General features: G+C 41.3%; 1 protein-coding gene across 5 annotated transcripts in view; it reads right to left on the reverse strand.

Annotated features, from left to right (window-relative positions):
* Window positions 1-22,710, reverse strand: part of dnmt3aa (DNA (cytosine-5-)-methyltransferase 3 alpha a) — a 71,627-nt gene that overhangs the window by 25,562 nt on the left and 23,355 nt on the right. Inside the window, exons 4-7 of one of the 5 annotated variants that reach the window (XM_053482073.1) lie at window positions 18,988-19,044; window positions 12,390-12,615; window positions 11,603-11,646; window positions 11,354-11,503 (exon numbers count right to left, since the gene is read on the reverse strand). In XM_053482073.1, coding sequence (XP_053338048.1) covers window positions 11,354-11,503; window positions 11,603-11,646; window positions 12,390-12,615; window positions 18,988-19,044 — 477 coding nt within the window. Of the gene's footprint in view, window positions 1-6,630; window positions 6,756-11,353; window positions 11,504-11,602; window positions 11,647-12,389; window positions 12,683-17,645; window positions 17,798-18,987; window positions 19,045-22,710 lie in introns of those variants that run through there. The other 4 variants (XM_053482100.1, XM_053482092.1, XM_053482083.1 and 1 more) reach the window with 4 other exon arrangements.

The following is a 22,710-nucleotide window of genomic DNA, read 5'->3' on the forward strand; positions in this document are numbered from 1 at the left end:
TACACTCATCACTATAATACACTTATCACCATAATACACTTATCACAATAATACACTCATTACTATAATACACTAATCACCCTAATACACTTATCACTATAATACACTTATCACTATAATACACTCATCACCATAATACACTTATCACTATAATACACTCACCACTAAATTACACTCATCACCATAATACACTCATCACTATAATACACTAATCACCCTAATACACTTATCACTATAATACACTCACCACTAGATCACACTCATCACTATAATACAATAATCACCATAATACACTTATCACTATAATACACTTATCACCATAATACACTTATCACTATAATACACTCATTACTATAATACACTCATTACCATAATACACTCATCACCATAATACACTCATCACTAGATTACACTCATCACTATAATACACTTATCACCATAATACACTCATCACAATAATACACTCATCACTAGATTACACTCATCACTATAATACACTAATCACCATAATACACTTATCACCATAATACACTTATCACTATAATACACTCATTACTATAATACACTCATCACTATAATACACTCATCACTATAATAAACTCATCACTATAATACACTCACCACTAGATTACACTCATCACTGTAATACAATAATCACCATAATACGCTTATCACTATAATACACTTATCACTATAATACACTTATCACTATAATACACTCATCACTATAATACACTTATCACTATAATACACTCATCACTATAATACACTTATCACTATAATACACTCATCACTAGATTACACTCATCACTATAATACACTAATCACCATAATACACTTATCACCATAATACACTTATCACTATAATACACTCATCACTATAATACACTCATCACTATAATACACTCACCACTAGATTACACTCATCACTATAATACAATAATCACCATAATACACTTATCACTATAATACACTTATCACTATAATACACTCATTACCATAATACACTCATCACTAGATTACACTCATCACTATAATACACTTATCACCATAATACACTCATCACAATAATACACTCATCACTATAATACACTAATCACCATAATACACTTATCACTATAATACACTTATCACTATAATACACTCATCACTAGATTACACTCATCACTATAATACACTAATCACCATAATACACTTATCACCATAATACACTTATCACTATAATACACTCATCACTATAATACACTCATCACTATAATACACTCACCACTAGATTACACTCATCACTATAATACAATAATCACCATAATACACTTATCACTATAATACACTTATCACTATAATACACTTATCACTATAATACACTCATCACTATAATACACTTATCACTATAATACACTTATCACTAGATTACACTCATCACTAGATTACACTAATCACCATAATACACTTATCACCATAATACACTTATCACTATAATACACTCATCACTATAATACACTCACCACTAGATTACACTCATCACTATAATACACTCACCACTAGATTACACTCATCACTATAATACAATAATCACCATAATACACTTATCACTATAATACACTTATCACTATAATACACTTATCACTATAATACACTCATCACCATAATACACTCATCACTATAATACACTCATCACTATAATACACTCACCACTAGATTACACTCATCACCATAATACAATAATCACCATAATACACTTATCACTATAGTACACTTATTACCATAATACACTCATCACTATAATACACTTATCACCATAATACACTCATCACAATAATACACTCATTACTATAATACACTAATCACCCTAATACACTTATCACTATAATACACTTATCACTATAATACACTCATCACCATAATACACTAATCACCCTAATACACTTATCACTATAATACACTCATCACCATAATACACTCATCACTATAATACACTAATCACCTTAATACACTTATCACTATAATACACTCATCACTATAATACACTCATCACTATAATACACTCACCACTAGATTACACTTATCACTATAATACAATAATCGCCATAATACACTTATCACTATAATACACTCATCACTATAATACACTCATTACCATAATACACTCATCACCATAATACACTCATCACTAGATTACACTCATCACTATAATACACTCATCACCATAATACACTCATCACAATAATACACTCATCACTATAATACACTAATCACCATAATACACTTATCACTATAATACACTCATCACTAGATTACACTCATCACTATAATACACTAATCACCATAATACACTTATCACCATAATACACTTATCACTATAATACACTCATCACTATAATACACTCATCACTATAATACACTCACCACTAGATTACACTCATCACTATAATACACTCACCACTAGATTACACTCATCACTATAATACACTCATCACCATAATACACTAATCACCCTAATACACTCATCACTATAATACACTTATCACCATAATACACTTATCACTATAATACACTTATTACTATAATACACTCATCACTATAATACACTCATCACTATAATACACTCACCACTAGATTACACTCATCACTATAATACAATAATCACCATAATACACTTATCACCATAATACACTTATCACTATAATACACTTATCACTATAATACACTTATCACTATAATACACTCACCACTAGATTACACTCATCACTATAATACAATAATCACCATAATGCACTTATCACTATAATACACTCATCACTATAATACACTCACCACTAGATCACACTCATCACTATAATACAATAATCACCATAATACACTTATCACTATAATACACTTATCACCATAATACACTTATCACTATAATACACTCATCACTATAATACACTCATTACCATAATACACTCATCACTATAATACACTTATCACCATAATACACTTATCACAATAATACACTCATTACTATAATACACTAATCACCCTAATACACTTATCACTATAATACACTTATCACTATAATACACTCATCACCATAATACACTTATCACTATAATACACTCACCACTAAATTACACTCATCACCATAATACACTCATCACTATAATACACTAATCACCCTAATACACTTATCACTATAATACACTCACCACTAGATCACACTCATCACTATAATACAATAATCACCATAATACACTTATCACTATAATACACTTATCACCATAATACACTTATCACTATAATACACTCATCACTATAATACACTCATTACCATAATACACTCATCACCATAATACACTCATCACTAGATTACACTCATCACTATAATACACTCACCACTAGATTAAACTCATCACTATAATACACTCATCACCATAATACACTCATCACTATAATACACTAATCACCCTAATACACTCATCACTATAATACACTCATCACTATAATACACTCATCACTATAATACACTCACCACTAGATTACACTCATCACAATAATGTGATCACAGGGCTTTGATCACTCTGGGGTGAAGCTGTACGCTCCTCAGCACAGGGGATTGTTTTGTCCTGTAAAGTTTGTGTGAGAGAACAAAAGCTTTGGAATGTGTGTGTGTGTGTGTGTGTGTGTGTGTGTGAAGTGACAAAATAAAGTGGGTTTCCCGAACAAATCACCCGCGTCTTTACTACAGCGCTACTACTACTCACATGAGTGGTTAGAGTAATACGAGCGGATAAGGCCGGGTGGTTGGGGAACTGTGTGACTCGGGATACTCAGGATGGTTTAATCTCTCTAACACACACACACACACACACACACACACACACACACACACACATAGCATTGATAATGGCTTCGAGGTCACAGCGAGGACGAGGTCGAAGGTCATCTTTGCCTAGGTCATGGTCATAAAATCTACTTTGGAGAGTCGTAAGGAAAGTCAGGGAGTCAGGAGTCGTGCCAGAGAGCAGTGATGAGCGTATTATGGTGATGAGTGTATTATAGTGATGAGTGTATTAGGGTGATTAGTGTATTATAGTGATGAGTGTATTATGGTGATGAGTGTATTATAGTGATAAGTGTATTAGGGTGATTAGTGTATTATAGTGATGAGTGTATTATGGTGATGAGTGTATTATAGTGATAAGTGTATTAGGGTGATTAGTGTATTATAGTGATGAGTGTATTATAGTGATAAGTGTATTATAGTGATAAGTGTATAAGGGTGATTAGTGTATTATAGTGATGAGTGTATTATTGTGATGAGTGTATTATGGTGATAAGTGTATTATAGTGATGAGTGTAATCTAGTGATAAGTGTATTATGGTGATGAGTGTATTATAGTGATGAGTGTATTATAGTGATAAGTGTATTATAGTGATAAGTGTATTTGGGTGATTAGTGTATTATAGTGATGAGTGTATTATTGTGATAAGTGTATTATGGTGATAAGTGTATTATAGTGATGAGTGTAATCTAGTGATGAGTGTATTATGGTGATGAGTGTATTATGGTAATGAGTGTATTATAGTGATAAGTGTATTATGGTGATTATTGTATTATAGTGATGAGTGTAATCTAGTGGTGAGTGTATTATAGTGATAAGTGTATTATAGTGATGAGTGTATTATAGTGATGAGTGTATTAGGGTGATTAGTGTATTATAGTGATGAGTGTATTATGGTGATGAGTGTATTATAGTGATGAGTGTAATCTAGTGGTGAGTGTATTATAGTGATGAGTGTAATCTAGTGGTGAGTGTATTATAGTGATGAGTGTATTATAGTGATAAGTGTATTATAGTGATAAGTGTATTATGGTGATAAGTGTATTATGGTGATAAGTGTATTATGGTGATTAGTGTATTATAGTGATGAGTGTATTATTGTGATGAGTGTATTATGGTGATAAGTGTATTATAGTGATGAGTGTAATCTAGTGATGAGTGTATTATGGTGATGAGTGTATTATGGTAATGAGTGTATTATAGTGATGAGTGTATTATAGTGATAAGTGTATTATGGCGATTATTGTATTATAGTGATAAGTGTAATCTAGTGGTGAGTGTATTATAGTGATGAGTGTATTATAGTGATGAGTGTATTATAGTGATAAGTGTATTATGGCGATTATTGTATTATAGTGATAAGTGTAATCTAGTGGTGAGTGTATTAGGGTGATTAGTGTATTATAGTGATGAGTGTATTATGGTGATGAGTGTATTATAGTGATAAGTGTATTAGGGTGATTAGTGTATTATGGTGATGAGTGTATTATAGTGATAAGTGTATTATAGTGATAAGTGTATTAGGGTGATTAGTGTATTATAGTAATGAGTGTAATCACTATAATACACTAATCACCCTAATACACTAATCACCCTAATACACTCATCACTATAATACACTCATCACTATAATACACTCATCACTATAATACACTCATCACTATAATACACTAATCACCCTAATACACTCATCACTATAATACAGTAATTACTACATTACACTCATAACTCTATTACACTCACTAAAGTACATGACATGTACTTTAGTACCGTCATGTGAACCGCACCATCACCCCACATCACCCCAGTGTCCTGCTCTGACCTCGCCATGACCTTTATCGCTGCTGCTCTCTGGCACGACTCCTGACTCCCTGACTTTCCTTACGACTCTCCAAAGTAGATTTTATGACCATGACCTAGGCAAAGATGACCTTCGACCTCGTCCTCGCTGTGACCTCGAAGCCATTATCAATGCTATGTGTGTGTGTGTGTGTGTGTGTGTGTGTGTGTGTGTGTGTGTGTGTGTGTGTTAGAGAGATTAAACCATCCTGAGTATCCCGAGTCACACAGTTCCCCAACCACCCGGCCTTATCCGCTCGTATTACTCTAACCACTCATGTGAGTAGTAGTAGCGCTGTAGTAAAGACGCGGGTGATTTGTTCGGGAAACCCACTTTATTTTGTCACCTCACACACACACACACACACACACACACACACACACATTCCAAAGCTTTTGTTCTCTCACACAAACTTTACAGGACAAAACAATCCCCTGTGCTGAGGAACGTACAGCTTTACCCCAGAGTGATCAAAGCCCTGACGCTGACACTGGAGACTCCTTTCATCTTATTTATTTATTTATTTATTTATTATTTTTTTATACTTATCGATCATTATAGAAACCGTAAAGTATCAGAACAAACACATTACAATAATTTAGAGAAAACGATTCAGCACTTCCTGATCAACTTCCTTTGGAATTCCTGTGTCAAAGTGATGCGGAAATTAAATTCAAACATTTTTTTCCTTAGAAATTTGTCCAAACTTAGTTTTTTCTTTTTCCGCACTGAGGCTCAGCGTTAGTCGTTTAAATCAACTTCATTCAAGCTCTACTAGAATCTCTCTCTCTCTCTCTCTCTCTCTCTCTCTCTCTCTCATGATTAAAGGTCTACATTCAAAGGCTTTACCGAAATAGAACATTTTCATCTACTCAGCACAATCTGTCTCTACTCTCTCGCTCCACACACACACACACACATACACACACACACACACTCATACACGCGCACGCGCGCAGCACATACCCGTAGTCGGTTGGCTCAGTCAGATGGCGGTGTGTGTGTGTGTGTGTGTGTGTGAGTGAGTGTGTGTGGGTGTGTGAGTGTGTGTGAGTGTGAGAGAGTGTGTGAGTGTGTGTTTGCGTGCTGCCGTCGGGCCGAGCTGCGGAAAAGCTTTGAGGTCCCAAAAATAAAAAAAAGAAAAAGGAGGAAAAAAAAAAACTGGCTTTGTCTGGAAATACGAGGTCATGTGACTGTAAGGGGGGATTCTGATTGGCCAAAGGGGGCTCGTAAAATAATGGCAGGAAGCCAAGGAGCTGTCTGCAGCTAACCTGAGAGAGAGAGAGAGAGAGAGAGAGAGAGAGAGAGAAGACAGAAAGAGAGAGGGAACTAGAGAGACAGAAAGACAACATGATAAAGAGATAAAAAGAGAAAAAGTGATAGGACAACAGGACAAGACGGAGAATAAATAAATGATGATAAAAGACACACTTAAAATCTATCTGTGTGTGTGTGTGTGTGTGTGTGTGTGTGTGCGTGCATGGGTTAACAGGGGACTGCAGGGTGATGGTCCACTGGGGGACGACATAACCAATCGCCACGGTTACCGAGGAGCCGAGGAATGCGGAAAAGTTCAATATGGAAGTGATTTATGATCCGACATCCGAGAGGGAGGAGTGTTTCCCATGCGCGCACACACACACACACACACACACACACAGAAATGCACACCCAGCTGCCTTAAAACTTTGCAGTAGGGATGTGAAAGTTCGGCGGTGGGATTAACAGACTTGTGTAAAGACGGAACTCGGACCCTGTGCGTGGAGGAAACTAATCAGCGACGGTGAAGTGCTGTTACTATGGCAACGCTACTGTATTAAAGTGAAGCGCGTTCGTATAAAGCTGCGCGACTGTCAGAGCTGCTGTCGCGGGAAATGACTCGGCTCGTTGTTTATTGGCTCGCGTGTCTGCTGCCCCCTGTAGGCGAATCACTTCAGAGAGAGAGAGAGGAAGAGAGGGAGAGAGAAAGAGAGAGAGAGGGAGAGAGAGAGAGGAAGAGAGAGAGAGAGAAGGGGGAAGAAAGAGAGAGAGAGAGGGAGGGAGGGATAGAGAGGAAGAGAGAGGGAGAGAGAGAGAGAGAGAGAAAGAGAGGGAGAGAGAGAGAGGGAGGGAGAGAGAGAGGAAGAGAGGGAGAGAGAGAGTGGGAAAGAGAGAGTAAGAGAGGGAGAGAGAGGGAGAGAGAGGGAGGAAAGGGAAAGAGAGAGGGAGAGAGAAAGAGAGGGAGAGAGAGAGTGGGAAAGAGAGAGAAAGAGAGGAAGAGAGAGGGAGAGAGGGAGAAAGAGAGGGAGAGAGAGAGGGAGAAGGAGAGGGAGAGAGAGAGGAAGAGAGAGGGAGAGAGAAAGAGGGAGAGAGGGAGAGAGGGAGGGGAGAGAGAGAGAAAGAGCTCTGACTAGTGATTAAACGACTCACGTGTGAATGTTATTATGTGGATTAGGAAACGTCAAACTCAAACCTCTGCACGGATCTCACACACTCCCAGCTCACACACTCCTCAGCTCACACACTCCTCAGCTCACACACTCCCAGCTCACACACTCCCAGCTCACACACTCATCAGATCACACACTCCCAGCTCACACACTCCAGAGATCACACACTCCCAGATCACACACTCCTCAGCTCACACACTCCTCAGCTCACACACTCCTGGTGAAACTACTATTTTATTAAAATTACATCTAACAGGGAAAAAACTCCACACACACACACACATGTGACAGCAGATGAGGACAGCAGAACCATTGATCTTAGAGAAGGAGGTGTGGCCTCTGTGTGTGTGTGTGAGAGAGAGAGAAAGAGAATGTAAGGTATAGTAATGGGGCATGTGTCAGACACAGTAAAGAGGGCGTGTCCTTGGTGTGTGTGTCAGACACAGTAAAGAGGGCGTGTCCTTGGTGTGTGTGTCAGACACAGTAAAGGGAGCGTGTCCTTGGTGTGTGTGTCAGACACAGTAAAGAGGGCGTGTCCTTGGTGTGTGTGTCAGACACAGTAAAGGGAGCGTGTCCTTGGTGTGTGTGTCAGACACAGTAAAGGGGGCGTGTCCTCTGTGTGTGTCAGACACAGTAAAGGGGGCGTGTCCTTGGTGTGTGTGACAGACACAGTAAAGGGGGCGTGTCCTTGGTGTGTGTTAGACACAGTAAAGGGGGCGTGTCCTCTGTGTGTATGTCAGACACAGTAAAGGGGGCGTGTCCTCTGTGTGTGTGTCAGACACAGTAAAGGGGGCGTGTCCTCTGTGTGTGTGTCAGACACAGTAAAGGGGGCGGGTCCTCTGTGTGTGTGTTAAACACAGTAAAGGGGGCGTGTCCTCTGTGTGTGTGTTAGACACAGTAAAGGGGGCGTGTCCTCTGTGTGTGTGTTAGACACAGTAAAGGGGGCGTGTCCTCTGTGTGTGTTAGGCACAGTAAAGGGGGCGTGTCCTCTGTGTGTGTCAGGCACAGTGAAGGGGGCGTGTCCTCTGTGTGTGTTAGACACAGTAAAGGGGGCGTGTCCTCTGTGTGTGTTAGACACAGTAAAGGGGGCGTGTCCTCTGTGTGTGTTAGACACAGTAAAGGGGGCGTGTCCTCTGTGTGTGTGTCAGACACAGTAAAGGGGGCGTGTCCTCTGTGTGTGTGTCAGACACAGTAAAGGGGGCGGGTCCTCTGTGTGTGTGTTAGACACAGTAAAGGGGGCGTGTCCTCTGTGTGTGTCAGGCACAGTGAAGGGGGCGTGTCCTCTGTGTGTGTTAGACACAGTAAAGGGGGCGTGTCCTCTGTGTGTGTTAGACACAGTAAAGGGGGCGTGTCCTCTGTGTGTGTTAGACACAGTATAGGGGGCGTGTCCTCTGTGTGTGTTAGACACAGTAAAGGGGGCGTGTCCTCTGTGTGTGTTAGACACAGTAAAGGGGGCGTGTCCTCTGTGTGTGTTAGGCACAGTAAAGGGGGCGTGTCCTCTGTGTGTGTTAGGCACAGTGAAGGGGGCGTGTCCTCTGTGTGTGTCAGGCACAGTAAAGGGGGCATGTCCTCTGTGTGTGTTAGACACAGTAAAGGGGGCGTGTCCTCTGTGTGTGTTAGACACAGTAAAGGGGGCGTGTCCTCTGTGTGTGTTAGACACAGTAAAGGGGGCGTGTCCTCTGTGTGTGTTAGACACAGTAAAGGGGGCGTGTCCTCTGTGTGTGTTAGACACAGTATAGGGGGCGTGTCCTCTGTGTGTGTTAGGCATAGTGAAGGGGGCGTGTCCTCTGTGTGTGTTAGGCATAGTGAAGGGGGCGTGTCCTCTGTGTGTGTTAGACACAGTAAAGGGGCGTGTCCTCTGTGTGTGTTAGACACAGTAAAGGGGGCGTGTCCTCTGTGTGTGTTAGGCACAGTGAAGGGGGCGTGTCCTCTGTGTGTGTCAGGCACAGTGAAGGGGGCGTGTCCTCTGTGTGTGTTAGACACAGTAAAGGGGGCGTGTCCTCTGTGTGTTAGACACAGTAAAGGGGGCGTGTCCTCTGTGTGTGTTAGACACAGTATAGGGGCGTGTCCTCTGTGTGTGTTAGACACAGTAAAGGAAGCGTGTCCTCTGTGTGTGTTAGACACGGTAAAGGGGGCGTGTCCTCTGTGTGTGTTAGGCACAGTGAAGGGGGAGTGTCCTCTGTGTGTGTTAGACACAGTAAAGGGGGCGTGTCCTCTGTGTGTGTTAGACACAGTAAAGGGGGCGTGTCCTCTGTGTGTGTTAGGCACAGTGAAGGGGGCATGTCCTCTGTGTGTGTCAGGCACAGTAAAGGGGGCGTGTCCTCTGTGCCTGTCAGACACAGTAAAGGGGCGTGTCCTTGGTGTGTGTGTCAGACACAGTAAAGGGGGCGTGTCCTCTGTGTGTGTTAGACACAGTAAAGGGGGCGTGTCCTCTGTGTGTGTTAGGCACAGGAAAGGGGGCGGGTCCTCTGTGTGTGTGTCAGGCACAGGAAAGGGGGCGTGTCCTTCAAGAAGTCAGCTGCAGGTGTATATTTCTGACGCTGTGTTGGTAAAAGAGTGTATTAGATCTTATACAGATCAGAGAATTAAACATACACACACCCGCACGCACACACACACACACACACACATCGCACGCATCCACATACACACACCCGCACACACACACACACGCACACACACACATACACAAGCACACACACACACACACACACACACACACACACATCCGCACATACACACACCTGCACACACACACACACACACACACACATACTCATACATACACACACACACACACACACACACACACCCCCCCCCCCCCCCCCCCCACACACACACACACACACACACCCCACACACAGGAAACAGGGCCTGAGCAGAATGCTCTATACTGTATCAACTGACTTTCCACTGAGGTGCACTTTCCACACACACACACACACACACACACTTTTATTCCTTCCGTTGGTTTAACTCTATAAGTCTCCACCTGTACACATCACACACTCAGGGACAATTAATGCTCCCTCCCCGTCCCTCTCCCTGTCTCTCCCCCTGTCTCTCCTCGTCTCTGTCTCTCCCCGTCTCTCTCTCCCCGTCTCTCTCTCCCTGTCTCTCCCCATCTCTCTCTCTCTCTCTCCCCATCTTTCTCTTTTTCCCTGTCTCTCCCCGTCTCTGTCTCTCCCGGTCTCTCTCTCTCCACGTCTTTCCCTCCGTCCCTGTCTCGCTCCATCTCTCTCTCCCCCTGTCTCTCTCACCTCCTCTCTTTTAAAGCGGGCGATCAGCTCCTCTGTCTCTCTCTTGCTCATATGAAACGGGTCTCCGGCCTGATAAGTGATCCGGGGCACGGGTCTGCGCCGGAGGCTGATGTCTCTACCCTCACGAGTCCGCACACGTCCACTGTCGCCCTACACACACAAAAACACACACAGAGTGAGAAACTAAAAGTGGTGACACTGGGTGTAAATGTGATGCGTAAGTGTGTCAGGAAGGTAAAGAGTTCTTACCTCTCCTCTACTGGTGTCACTGCTGCTGCCATCTTCCTCCACATCTGAGAGAGAGAGAGAGAGAGAGAGAGAGATAAACAATATAGAAAGAGAACAAGATACAAGAGAGACCGCTAATCAAAGAGAGGAAAAAAAAGCTTCACAGAGAGAAATATCGAGAGATACAGAAAGAGGAAGAGAGAAAGATAGAGACGGATATAGAGAAATAGAGAATAGATACAGGAATAGAGAGAAAGGGAAACAGAGCAAGGGTCAGAGAAAGACACATATAGAAAAAGGACCTGGGACAAAGAGGGACAGACAGAGAAAGAGAGACACATAGAAAGAGGGACTAGATAGACACATAGCGATATAGAGAGGAAGTTAGATAGAGAGATGGATAAGAGAGAAACACAAAAAGAAATTGATATAGATAGAGAGATAGGGTATATAGAGAGAGAGACACACACATAGAGATGGATATAATGAGCGGGACAGAGAGAAAGAGACAGTTATAGAGAGACAGAGACCAATATATATAGATAGACACTTATAGAGGGACAGAGGGAGCAGCAATCATAGATGCAAACGAATCCCAGATGTATAATTTGTTATTGACAGATATAGAGAGAGGGACAGAAAGACAGACACAGGACACACATGTTGTAGTTAGTAAGGAGACGGAGACAGGATGAGGTTATTAAAGCTCAGAGCAGCTCGGCTCACACACGTCCCCCTCCATCGGTCACCCTGGAAAGATGCCGACAAGAACAAAGCCAACAGACGGAATGAAAGAGTCGTGACTCACGTTTCTCGGGGTGCTCGAGTTTCCGTCGCCCACGTTTCTTCCGCGGCGTGGAGGGGGCGGAGCTTTCCTCCCGATCGGCCTTGTCCGAGCCGTTCTGCTGCGAGGAGTCGGAGGAAGAGTCGTGCCCCTGCAGAGCGCCTCTGGAAACTCCGTTCTCGTTCTCACCGTTACACTCCGCCTCCTTCACACCAGCCACACCCCCCTTCAGAGACTCGCAGCTGTCCACCTGCCGGAATGTACACGTCTCCTGTAACTTGGTGTATCTTTTCATCATGTGCAGCTTAGACGCTGAACTTCAAACAGAGAGAGAAAGAGCTTTCACACGAGTCTCATCACGTGATAACAATCGCGTTTCGTGCAAGTGTGCACCCAATACTCAGAACTGCGCGCGTGTGTGAGGTACTCTCAGAATGACGAGGCGTGTGTGAGGTGTGTGTGTGTGTGTGTGTTATTTTAAAGAGGGACTCTCCCGTTTGCAGGGATGACCTTTATTAACCTTTGTTACAGAGAGAACGCTGTAGCTTACGCTGCAGTACAGTCGCGTCATTTGTTAAATTACACTTAATCACCAGGAACACTGCCTGCTATTAGTTGTGTAACGGTCACGCCCACTTTACTTTATTCATTAAGACTGTAAGACACACAGGCCACGCCCACTTCACTTTATTAATTGACACTGTAAGACACACAGGCCACGCTTCCTTCACTTTATTAATTGACACTGTAAGACACACAGGCCACGCCTCCTTCACTTTATTAATTGAGAGTGTAAGACACACAAGACCACGCCCCCTTCACTTTATTAATTAAGAGTGTAAGACACACAAGGCCACGCCCCCTTCAATTTATTAATTGAGAGTGAAAGACACACAAGGCCACGCCCCCTTCAATTTATTAATTGAGAGTAAAAGACACACAAGGCCACGCCTCCTTCACTTTATTAATTGATACTGTAAGACACACAGGCCACGCCTCCTTCACTTTATTAATTGATACTGTAAGACACACAGGCCACGCCTCCTTCACTTTATTAATTGAGAGTGTAAGACACACAAGGCCACGCCTCCTTCACTTTATTAATTGAGGGTGTAAGACACACAGGCCACGCCTCCTTCACTTTATTAATTGAGAGTGTAAGACACACAAGGCCACGCCTCCTTCACTTTATTAATTGAGGGTGTAAGACACACAGGCCACGCCTCCTTCACTTTATTAATTGATACTGTAAGACACACAGGCCACGCCTCCTTTACTTTATTAATTGATACTGTAAGACACACAGGCCACGCCTCCTTCACTTTATTAATTGAGAGTGTAAGACACACAAGGCCACGCCTCCTTCACTTTATTAATTGAGGGTGTAAGACACACAGGCCACGCCTCCTTCACTTTATTAATTGATACTGTAAGACACACAGGCCACGCCTCCTTTACTTTATTAATTGATACTGTAAGACACACAGGCCACGCCTCCTTCACTTTATTAATTGATACTGTAAGACACACAAGGCCACGCCTCCTTCACTTTATTAATTGATACTGTAAGACACACAGGCCACGCCTCCTTCACTTTATTAATTGAGAGTGTAAGACACACAGGCCACGCCTCCTTCACTTTATTCATTAAGGAGTCTGAGACACACAGGCCACGCCTCCTTCACTTTATTTATTAGGGAGTCTGAGACACACAGGTCACGCCCCCTTCACTTTACTCACTAAAAGTGTGAGACATAAGACCACACCTCCTTAACTATATTCACTGAGAGTGTAAGACACACAAGGCCACGCCTCCATCACTTTACTCACTAAAAATATAAGACACACAGGTCACACCCCCTTTCACCTCCCTCACTGAGAGTGTAAGACACACAGGCCACGCCCCCTTCGCTGCGGTGTAGTAAATGTTGACGTAGGAGCTTCATTCATCTTTTGCTGTGTGCTGGCACTTTCAAGTCTCTAAGAATGTAGTGCAGAAAACCACAAATATTAACCACACACACACACACACACACACATACATACATACATACATATACACACACACACACACACATTATATATAAATATATATATATATATATATATATATATATATATATACACACACACGCACACATACACGCACACAGACACACACACACACACTAATATGAAACCCTGAGAAACATCCGAATCAATCAGCAGTGATTTGCGTGTGGAGTGTGTACACACAATAACTGCTGAATGGTGTTTAATGAGGTTGTATCTTAGCTAGAAGTGAAACGTGACACACGTCTGCGTAAACACGTCTCACGCACGCTGCTGTATGTACGACATGACCTGTAGATATACAGGGATAAGAGCAATAAGCTTTATGATTAATACAAAGAAACGTCATTGCAAATGTAATGTGTTTAACGTACTGTTCTACTGCTTCTCCTACTGCTACTACACCTCCCACTACTGCTACTATTGCAGCTGCTCTTTCACTACTGCGACTCCTACTACTAGCTTCTAGATTGCTTTAACAAATAAAAGTTTTTTGTAACTAAGGTTATTGTTAGTTACTGTAGGTGCAAAAAGAAAACCTTTGAAACAAACCTTTTGACCAATCAAATGCTTCGTTATCGAGCCCTTGTGCTAAAGACTTTATTAGTATATAATGTCTGATTAACAATTTTTGTTGAAAGAATATGAGGAATAAGAAGTGAAACGCAGTGATTATCCAGGATAAAACTGCAGGAACGTTAACATCCTTGTTCGAGTTATATCGTAAACCCGATAATTGGCAGGTGGCTGGCGTGATCGCGGCGGTGTTTAAACGGCCATCGCTATGAACGATCCCTACCTTCAAAGGTTGAGAGCGTGTAAAAGATGCCGACGCTGCAAATCAAGAACGAAAACTAGCAGGCGACACGTAGTACGGTGGCGCTAATTAGCCAGCTCCAGGCATCTGCAGCCTGCCAGCTGTGTTAGCGTGCCGGAGCGTGTTAAGTCTTTAATGATACGCTTTTATAGCAGAACCCGAGCTTTAAAATAAACATAAAACATTAGCGTCCGAGCTCCCGGTGCGCGAGTGTGTCCGCAGGCGAGTGCACATGGCCGTAAAAACCCTCGCAGTCCGGGCCAGAGAGGATACAGAGGGGCTTACAGCTGTGTGTGCATGTGTGTGTGTGTGTGTGTGTGTGTGTGTGTGTAACTAATGGATAGTACTACTGATCTCACACACACACAGGAAAATATAATAAACAAAAGAGTAGACTTGATGGTTGGCTGCAGTGTCATTAGTCAAAACAGAGAAAACACACACACACACACACACACACACACAGGTGGCACTGCATTGCTGACAGACCTTACATATACACACAGTGCCGGTAAAGCTTGTTCCACTAATTTCCATGTTTACAGAAATAGAAAAAGTCACCGTTCGAATCATGTTGCGCTACGACCACGAGAGGAATGTAACTCACGCGTAAGAGAAGCTTAAAGCTACAGTACCAATTTAACATAAAGTCAAACTACAATACAGAATACACACACACTGAACAACTTCATTACTGCTTTAACTGTAGTTTTAAGTGTAAAGAACATACAGCACAAAACCGTTATTCTCAATACGCAGCCCGACCGAATAAAAATAAATAAAAACGTCAACATTTCATAAGGGGGCAAATTATTGGGCTGCATCAAGCAAAGGAGATTTGACATGGCTGGAACTGGGTTAAGAGCCCGTCGACACATTACCAAAGCCATCAACTTCATGGAAGAAATGTGGTCGGAAAGAAATCATGAACGGAGATGACTTAAACACTGGTGAAGTCACATGGTAAAAAAGAAAAATCAACCTGATCAACGGAGCTATGTTTAATAATGAAAGTATGAGCATTTCCATACGCACACACACACACACACACAATATGATGAGAAGTCACGAGATTGGAAAACCAAAGTGCTCAGATACCATCAAGGTAGAAGGTTTTCTCAGTATGCCGGACTCATGATCTAACTGACAACTAAAACGCCGGCCTCCCAGGAACTCCTTTAATGACTTTTTTTCGACCACAAGTCAGGACTGTACTGGGGATGTGGCAATAACCCCCCAGCCGAATTCCTGCTGGAGAATGAGAATGAGTTTTGTCTTCAGTCCCGGTTTGACTTGAACACCCCTCGTAATAATGTAACTGAGTAGCAGTAATAATTACGTATTAATATCATGTAGTAACATCATAAATTAAACATAGGACTTTAATTAAGTTTGTTTTTGGGTAAATCCTTGTATCTGGCGATAAAGTTCTAGTACTATGGTACACCCCAAGACACACACACACACACACACACACACACTACATATTTACCTCATATTTATGTATATATATTACTTCATTAGCCACAATCCCTCGAGCTCTCCTCTCACACAATGACTTAGAGCAGCTCTAATCCGCTGCTGTTGGGTTTTAATGAACGTTTAATTACTATTTAAAGGAGGTTTATGGTAATGAGGCGCGGACTGACACGAATTTCGTTCACCAGACACTTTGAATTGGAGCAGAATCCGGTCGCAACACACAGCTGAGACGTTAGAGAGGCTCTCTAGCAGTCCTGGGACTCTGGCTAAACATAGCTAGCTGACACCAGCTAGCAAGAAACAACCAACGTTTTAAGAATTTCTGAACAACTGATTAGCAAGAAACTGAGAAATGTATGTGGGTCTCTTTCACCAGTCACAAATCTTCAATTATTTACGTTAGCTAAAACTATAGCTACACATGTTATTCCTCAGCTGTCATGGCTAAGCAAACCCTGAGAAAAGGTTAGCACAGTGTTTTCACGCTATTTATTTTTAATGAGCTAGCTTTCTAAGACATGTAAATGTGTTAACGTCGATCTAGACACGTTAGACCGCACTAAATGTGTACACACACAAGTGTGTGGGTTCGAACTGAATCACAGTAAGAAAAAAAAAAACCATGCGTCTGAATGACATCAGCAAAATAAGCAATAAACGCCGCAGCTTAATATTAGCATGTGTTAGCTACTTAGCTGCTGCATGCTGAGACCAGCCTCCCCACCTTTCAACAAACCAAACTGAGCTAGATAGAACGGGTAAATTCCAGGCATCTTTCTTCCCATAATGCTCAACTCATTCTAGGCTCATGCTAGACGTGAAGAGGGCTAACTTCCTGTTAGCCGAGTGGCAACGTGACAAGAGTGTGTGTGATAATTCAAGGCTGATTTCGAGAAATAAAAGTAAACGAAACAGCTGAATGGACTCACCATGATCGTACTCCGGCACAGACAACCCAGTGTATTGGTGTGGTTCTGTCTTTCTCTCTGTCTCTCTTTCTTTCTTTCACTCTCTCCACTTCCGTTTCTCGGCTGCAGGCCGTCTATTGCAGCCTCAGCTTCCTGTTTCTGTCTTTAATTCAGAGTTTCCACGCACTCGAGCTAAAACAGGCCAGGCTGCCTCTGTGCTGGGTTTAACTAACATACACGTCACATAACTCATCTGATGCCGCGCACAACGTGCTAACGATGGACAAAGGGCAGCACTGGGTTTATTTCTGCAGCAACATATATAGTGTAAATATTTTTGTGTTACATTAAATTTGAATTGGTGCATGGATGACGAATGCTGCTGATGAATTGCTTGTTAGTTGCTTTCTTCTTTGTTCACAGCGGATAGTGACGACTCAGTCGTGTCTCTTGTACCTTGTGACATGGGTGTGCTGTAGTGTCTGGGACCAGGACATTGGCGACGGAGCCGACTCTGTGGATCGGACTTGTTTGCCCTGTGTATTCTATAGTGCTCGATCGAATTGTGATCTGGGGAGTTTTGCCTGATGGGCCCTGTGTGCAGCAGCCTGTAATTCACTGAGTGTTCTGGTGCCTTTCTACCAAGGCCAGCATTTACTTTTGGCTTTCCTGAGGGATCAAAGCGGACGGGCTGTCCTTACATCACCTTGGTCATGGGTGAATATTGGGTGCCCATCATCCTGTCATCAGTTTACTGTTAAATCATTGATATAACAGTAAATGACACTTAGGGTGGCATAGAGGGCTTAGTGGTTATCACTGTGGCCTCGCACCTCCAGGGCCCGGGTTCGATTCCCGCCTTGGGTCTGAGTGCCTGAACTTTGGTGGGTTTTTCTACTGGTACTCTGGTTTCCTCCCATAGTCCAAAATTTGGCATCCCCAATTTGCCTGTAGTGTGTGAATGTTGATGGTCGTAAAAATGAGAATAAATACAATAGTTAACATTGGCCTCCACGGTCCCTGGTGGATGGACGACAAAGGTTTCTAAATGAAGGGATGGATGGAGGGATGACACACATCTATCTGTTTTTCGAGCAAAAACTGACAAATTCTAACAAGCCATTCACATTGCCACACAAGATCAGTGAAGCAAAGATACTTCTGCTGCCATGAGTGGTTTGAATGGGTGATTGAGAGGGTGATTTGAATGTGCTTTCATATGTCATCTGATTTGATTCTTTGTATTTTTAATAACTAATTATTCCATGTAGCCTTGTTGTTGCTTTTACTATAACCAAGAAGCTAAATTATGACAATTTGTGATTGCTTATTTCTGTGTGTGTGGTATGTGTGTGTGTCATACCTGGCTCGTTCTAAGCATTCTGCTGATGGCCTCTACTCCATAGTACCCCTGGTGGTCCTGTGTGGAATTACAATAGTTATTTGTGCGCTGTGTTATATTAAAATCCCTCAGTCCTGAGCTGTAAAAACACACAAACTCCTAGAAATAGACTAAGCTGATGCACTAGATCTGAAAAAAGTAATACATTTGGTATATAAATATATTACTGAATTTACACCTAAAATGCAAAAAGTACTTAATTAAATTTAAAATGTAAATTAAGAATATTTATTAAATTGCATTGACACTGTAAACTCCTGGATTATATCTACAGGGTGGGCCATTTATATGGATACACCTTAATAAAATGGGAATGGTTGGTGATATTAACTTCCTGTTTGTGGCACATTAGTATATGTGAGGGGGAAAACTTTTCAAGATGGGTGGCCATTTTGAAGTCGGCCATTTTGGATCCAACTTAAGGTTTTTTTTCAATAGGAAGAGGGTCATGTGACACATCAAACTTATTGGGAATTTCACAAGAAAAACAATGGTGTGGTTGGTTTTAACATAACTTTATTATTTTACAAGTTTCTGACCACTTATAAAGCAGTTATTAGCAGTTTACATACTAATGACACGTGAGAAGCGGATAGAAATTGTGTGTTGATATCTGGTGAACGCAGTAACCGGGTCATTGCAGCAGATTTCAATGCAAGACACCCTTCGAGACCACCCATCTCCCATGCTACAGTTAGCAAACTGCTAATAACTGCTTTATAAGTGGTCAGAAACTTGTAAATAACTCATGAATGAATAAAGTTATGTTAAAACCAAGCACACCATTGTTTTTCTCGTGAAATTCCCAATAAGTTTGATGTGTCACATGACCCTCTTCCTATTGAAAAAACAAAAGTTGGATCCAAAATGGCCGACTTCAAAATGGCCACCATGGTCACCACCCATCTTGAAAAGTTTTCCCCATCACATATCCTAATGTGCCACAAACAGGAAGTTAATATCACCAACCATTCCCATTTTATTAAGGTGGATCTATATAAATGGCCCACCCTGTACAATGCAAGCCACTAAACTAGATTTAATATTTAAACTACTGAATTAGGTCAGAAATTTCACCTACCGAATGAAGTTAAAATATATTCTATTGAAATTTGTATAAATTGTAAGCTACCAAAGTAAATCCGAAATGTACAGGACAGAATTTGGTCTAAACTGTATTTTATTGAAATGCAAACTAATAAACCATGGCTAAAATGAAAACTACTGAATTAGGCCTAAAATATAAAGTATTGAAATAAGTCTAAACTACAACCTACCTAAGGAAATCTTAAATAAGATAATTGTTGTTGATCTTTCGGTTGCATTGCATCTTAAATGTAATTAACCAACGTTGATTCAAAATGTAAAGGACTGAATTGGTCTTACGTATAGTTTAGTGAATTACTGAAAGGCGAACTACTAAGTTATGGCTAAAATTGTAAGCTACTGAATTAGTTCTAAAATGTAAAGTGCTGTATACAGTTTGGAATATAAAAAACGGAATTATTTCTAAATTATTTATATATCTTTAAAAAGTACTCTATTGTATTACGTCTGAAATTTAAAATACTGAGTTACGTTTAAAAAGGAAAATAATGAAGGTCTTACTGTAGGTCTAAATTCTAAAGTACTGAATTATGCCTCAAACTATTGAATTAGTTATAAAATATAAGCTACTAAACTAGGTCTGAATATAAAGTGTTGAATGTCTAAAGTGTAAACTACTGAATTAGGTCTGAAATCCTAACTACTGAATTGGTCTGGTTCTTCTCAAATGTAAATTACTGAACTCAAAATAAACTAAATGAATCCACGGACATGACAAAAATCATCTTTGACATAAACGAATAATTGTTTAGAATAAAGTACCACATTTTTCTGATATTAACTAGTGAAATATTAAAAGAGATGTAAATTAAGTGACTTGTTTTAGTGAGTAAAAACACGCTACCATCACGTGTTTTATAACATCATTAGCGCACTGGCAGAACTCAAATAAGTGGACTGTATTTTGCACGCTTTGGACAAATCAGTGCTTTCAGAAAGTACAGACGTTCATAATTACCAGAAAGAAGTGGACACGCTATTAGCTTGCTAACGTAAGGTTATTTTGTGTCAATTAACTGTGTCTGTTATCTTCCACAAGCCCCTCCCCCTTTTGCTTAGCAAAATAACCGCTGTTTCTGACATTAGTATAGTGCATGTGATACATTGTGTATATGCTGATGTACTCCCACACCTCTAGCGTTCAGCTCTGTTTGAGTGTGTTTGAGTGTGTTTGAGTGTGTGCGGTACAGTGTGTGCAGTGTGTCTGTGTGTGTGTGTACAGTGTTTTTTTTTTTACACCCAGATGAAAGATGCAGCTGCTCTTTAGAATCTATTGTTTATCCCTGGAAAGTTTACAGTAATTAAATATTGTCGACACACACACACACACACACACTACTTGGCTTAAAACTGTTACCAATGAGTACATGAAGAAAATCAGCAGACCATCAAACAAAATAAAAATCACATCAATGAAAAAGGGAAAAAAAAAAACAGAAATACGACAGATGACCGCGCAAACAGGAACTGGGCGTGGCCTAATATTCCAATGAGCTCACTTGATTGACAGGTGCGGTATAGTTCCATGATGTGAAATTAAGTGGTTGAGCATGGGCGTGTGTATACAATGACACTGTGATGAGTTTGGAAAATCTCTCACTCTCTCACACACACACACACACACATTCACACACACACACACACAGTACAAGCATGAGGACAGCACATGATTTCATTTAAAATAAAAAGAAGCATTAATAACATCTGGCTCTAGGCTCAGCTTCCTTGTTTTGTGTGTGTGTGTGTGTGTGTGTGTGTCTCAATTCCACTCCTTCACATGTGGTCTGCATGCTTTAAAACTCAAACCAAGTGTATGGATGCAAACACAACCCAAAAGGGAGTGTGCTTCTCAGATCCCTTACTCGCGCACACACACACACACACACACACACTCTTTTAAAGTAACTAACAATCTTTGTTTATTATCTCATTATTCAGAACGAACATGTTCCACGCCTTCTAAATGAATGTAATTATGAGACGAACAGAAGAAGCTCTATCCGCTTTATTTTTGGGGAGGTTTTGCTGCTAGAAATGTTCACAGGACAGGTTCCCCGATAGTTGAGACTCGGGGCCGGGAACCTATAGGACGTAACGAAATGCCGCCCCACTGTGAGGTTTTTACTTTTATGTGTGTGTGAGCAAAACTTGTACCTCAACATCAGGAGGGAAAATACAAAAGCTGCATCAACTCGGAATTCCTGCTCATGAAGAGGGGACGGTTTCCTCAAACCCCCGAGTACAGTGACGTCAAGTCGAATCGGCTGCTCGTGACATTGACAATAAACACAGCAGCACTTTATTATACTTCAATAAGTCATATCTTATACACAGTACTTGACGTGCCTGCTAACAGATACAAACAACCAAGCAACCATGTTCTTTTGTAATGCCGGTTGTCGCTTGGAGGCACAAAGGTTGAAACCGTCATGTAACACCTTCTCCACACTTTTTTAACCATGAATTCCCAATAGATGGAAAGCAACAAAAAGAAAGCCCCGTATCCACCCTGGAGAAATCACAAGCCCCGATGTGGGCACCAGATCTGCACGAGGTCCCGGCGTCACACAAGATGGC

This window comes from Clarias gariepinus, chromosome 2 (genome assembly GCF_024256425.1).
Source record: "Clarias gariepinus isolate MV-2021 ecotype Netherlands chromosome 2, CGAR_prim_01v2, whole genome shotgun sequence".
Taxonomy (NCBI): Eukaryota; Metazoa; Chordata; class Actinopteri; order Siluriformes; family Clariidae; genus Clarias; species Clarias gariepinus.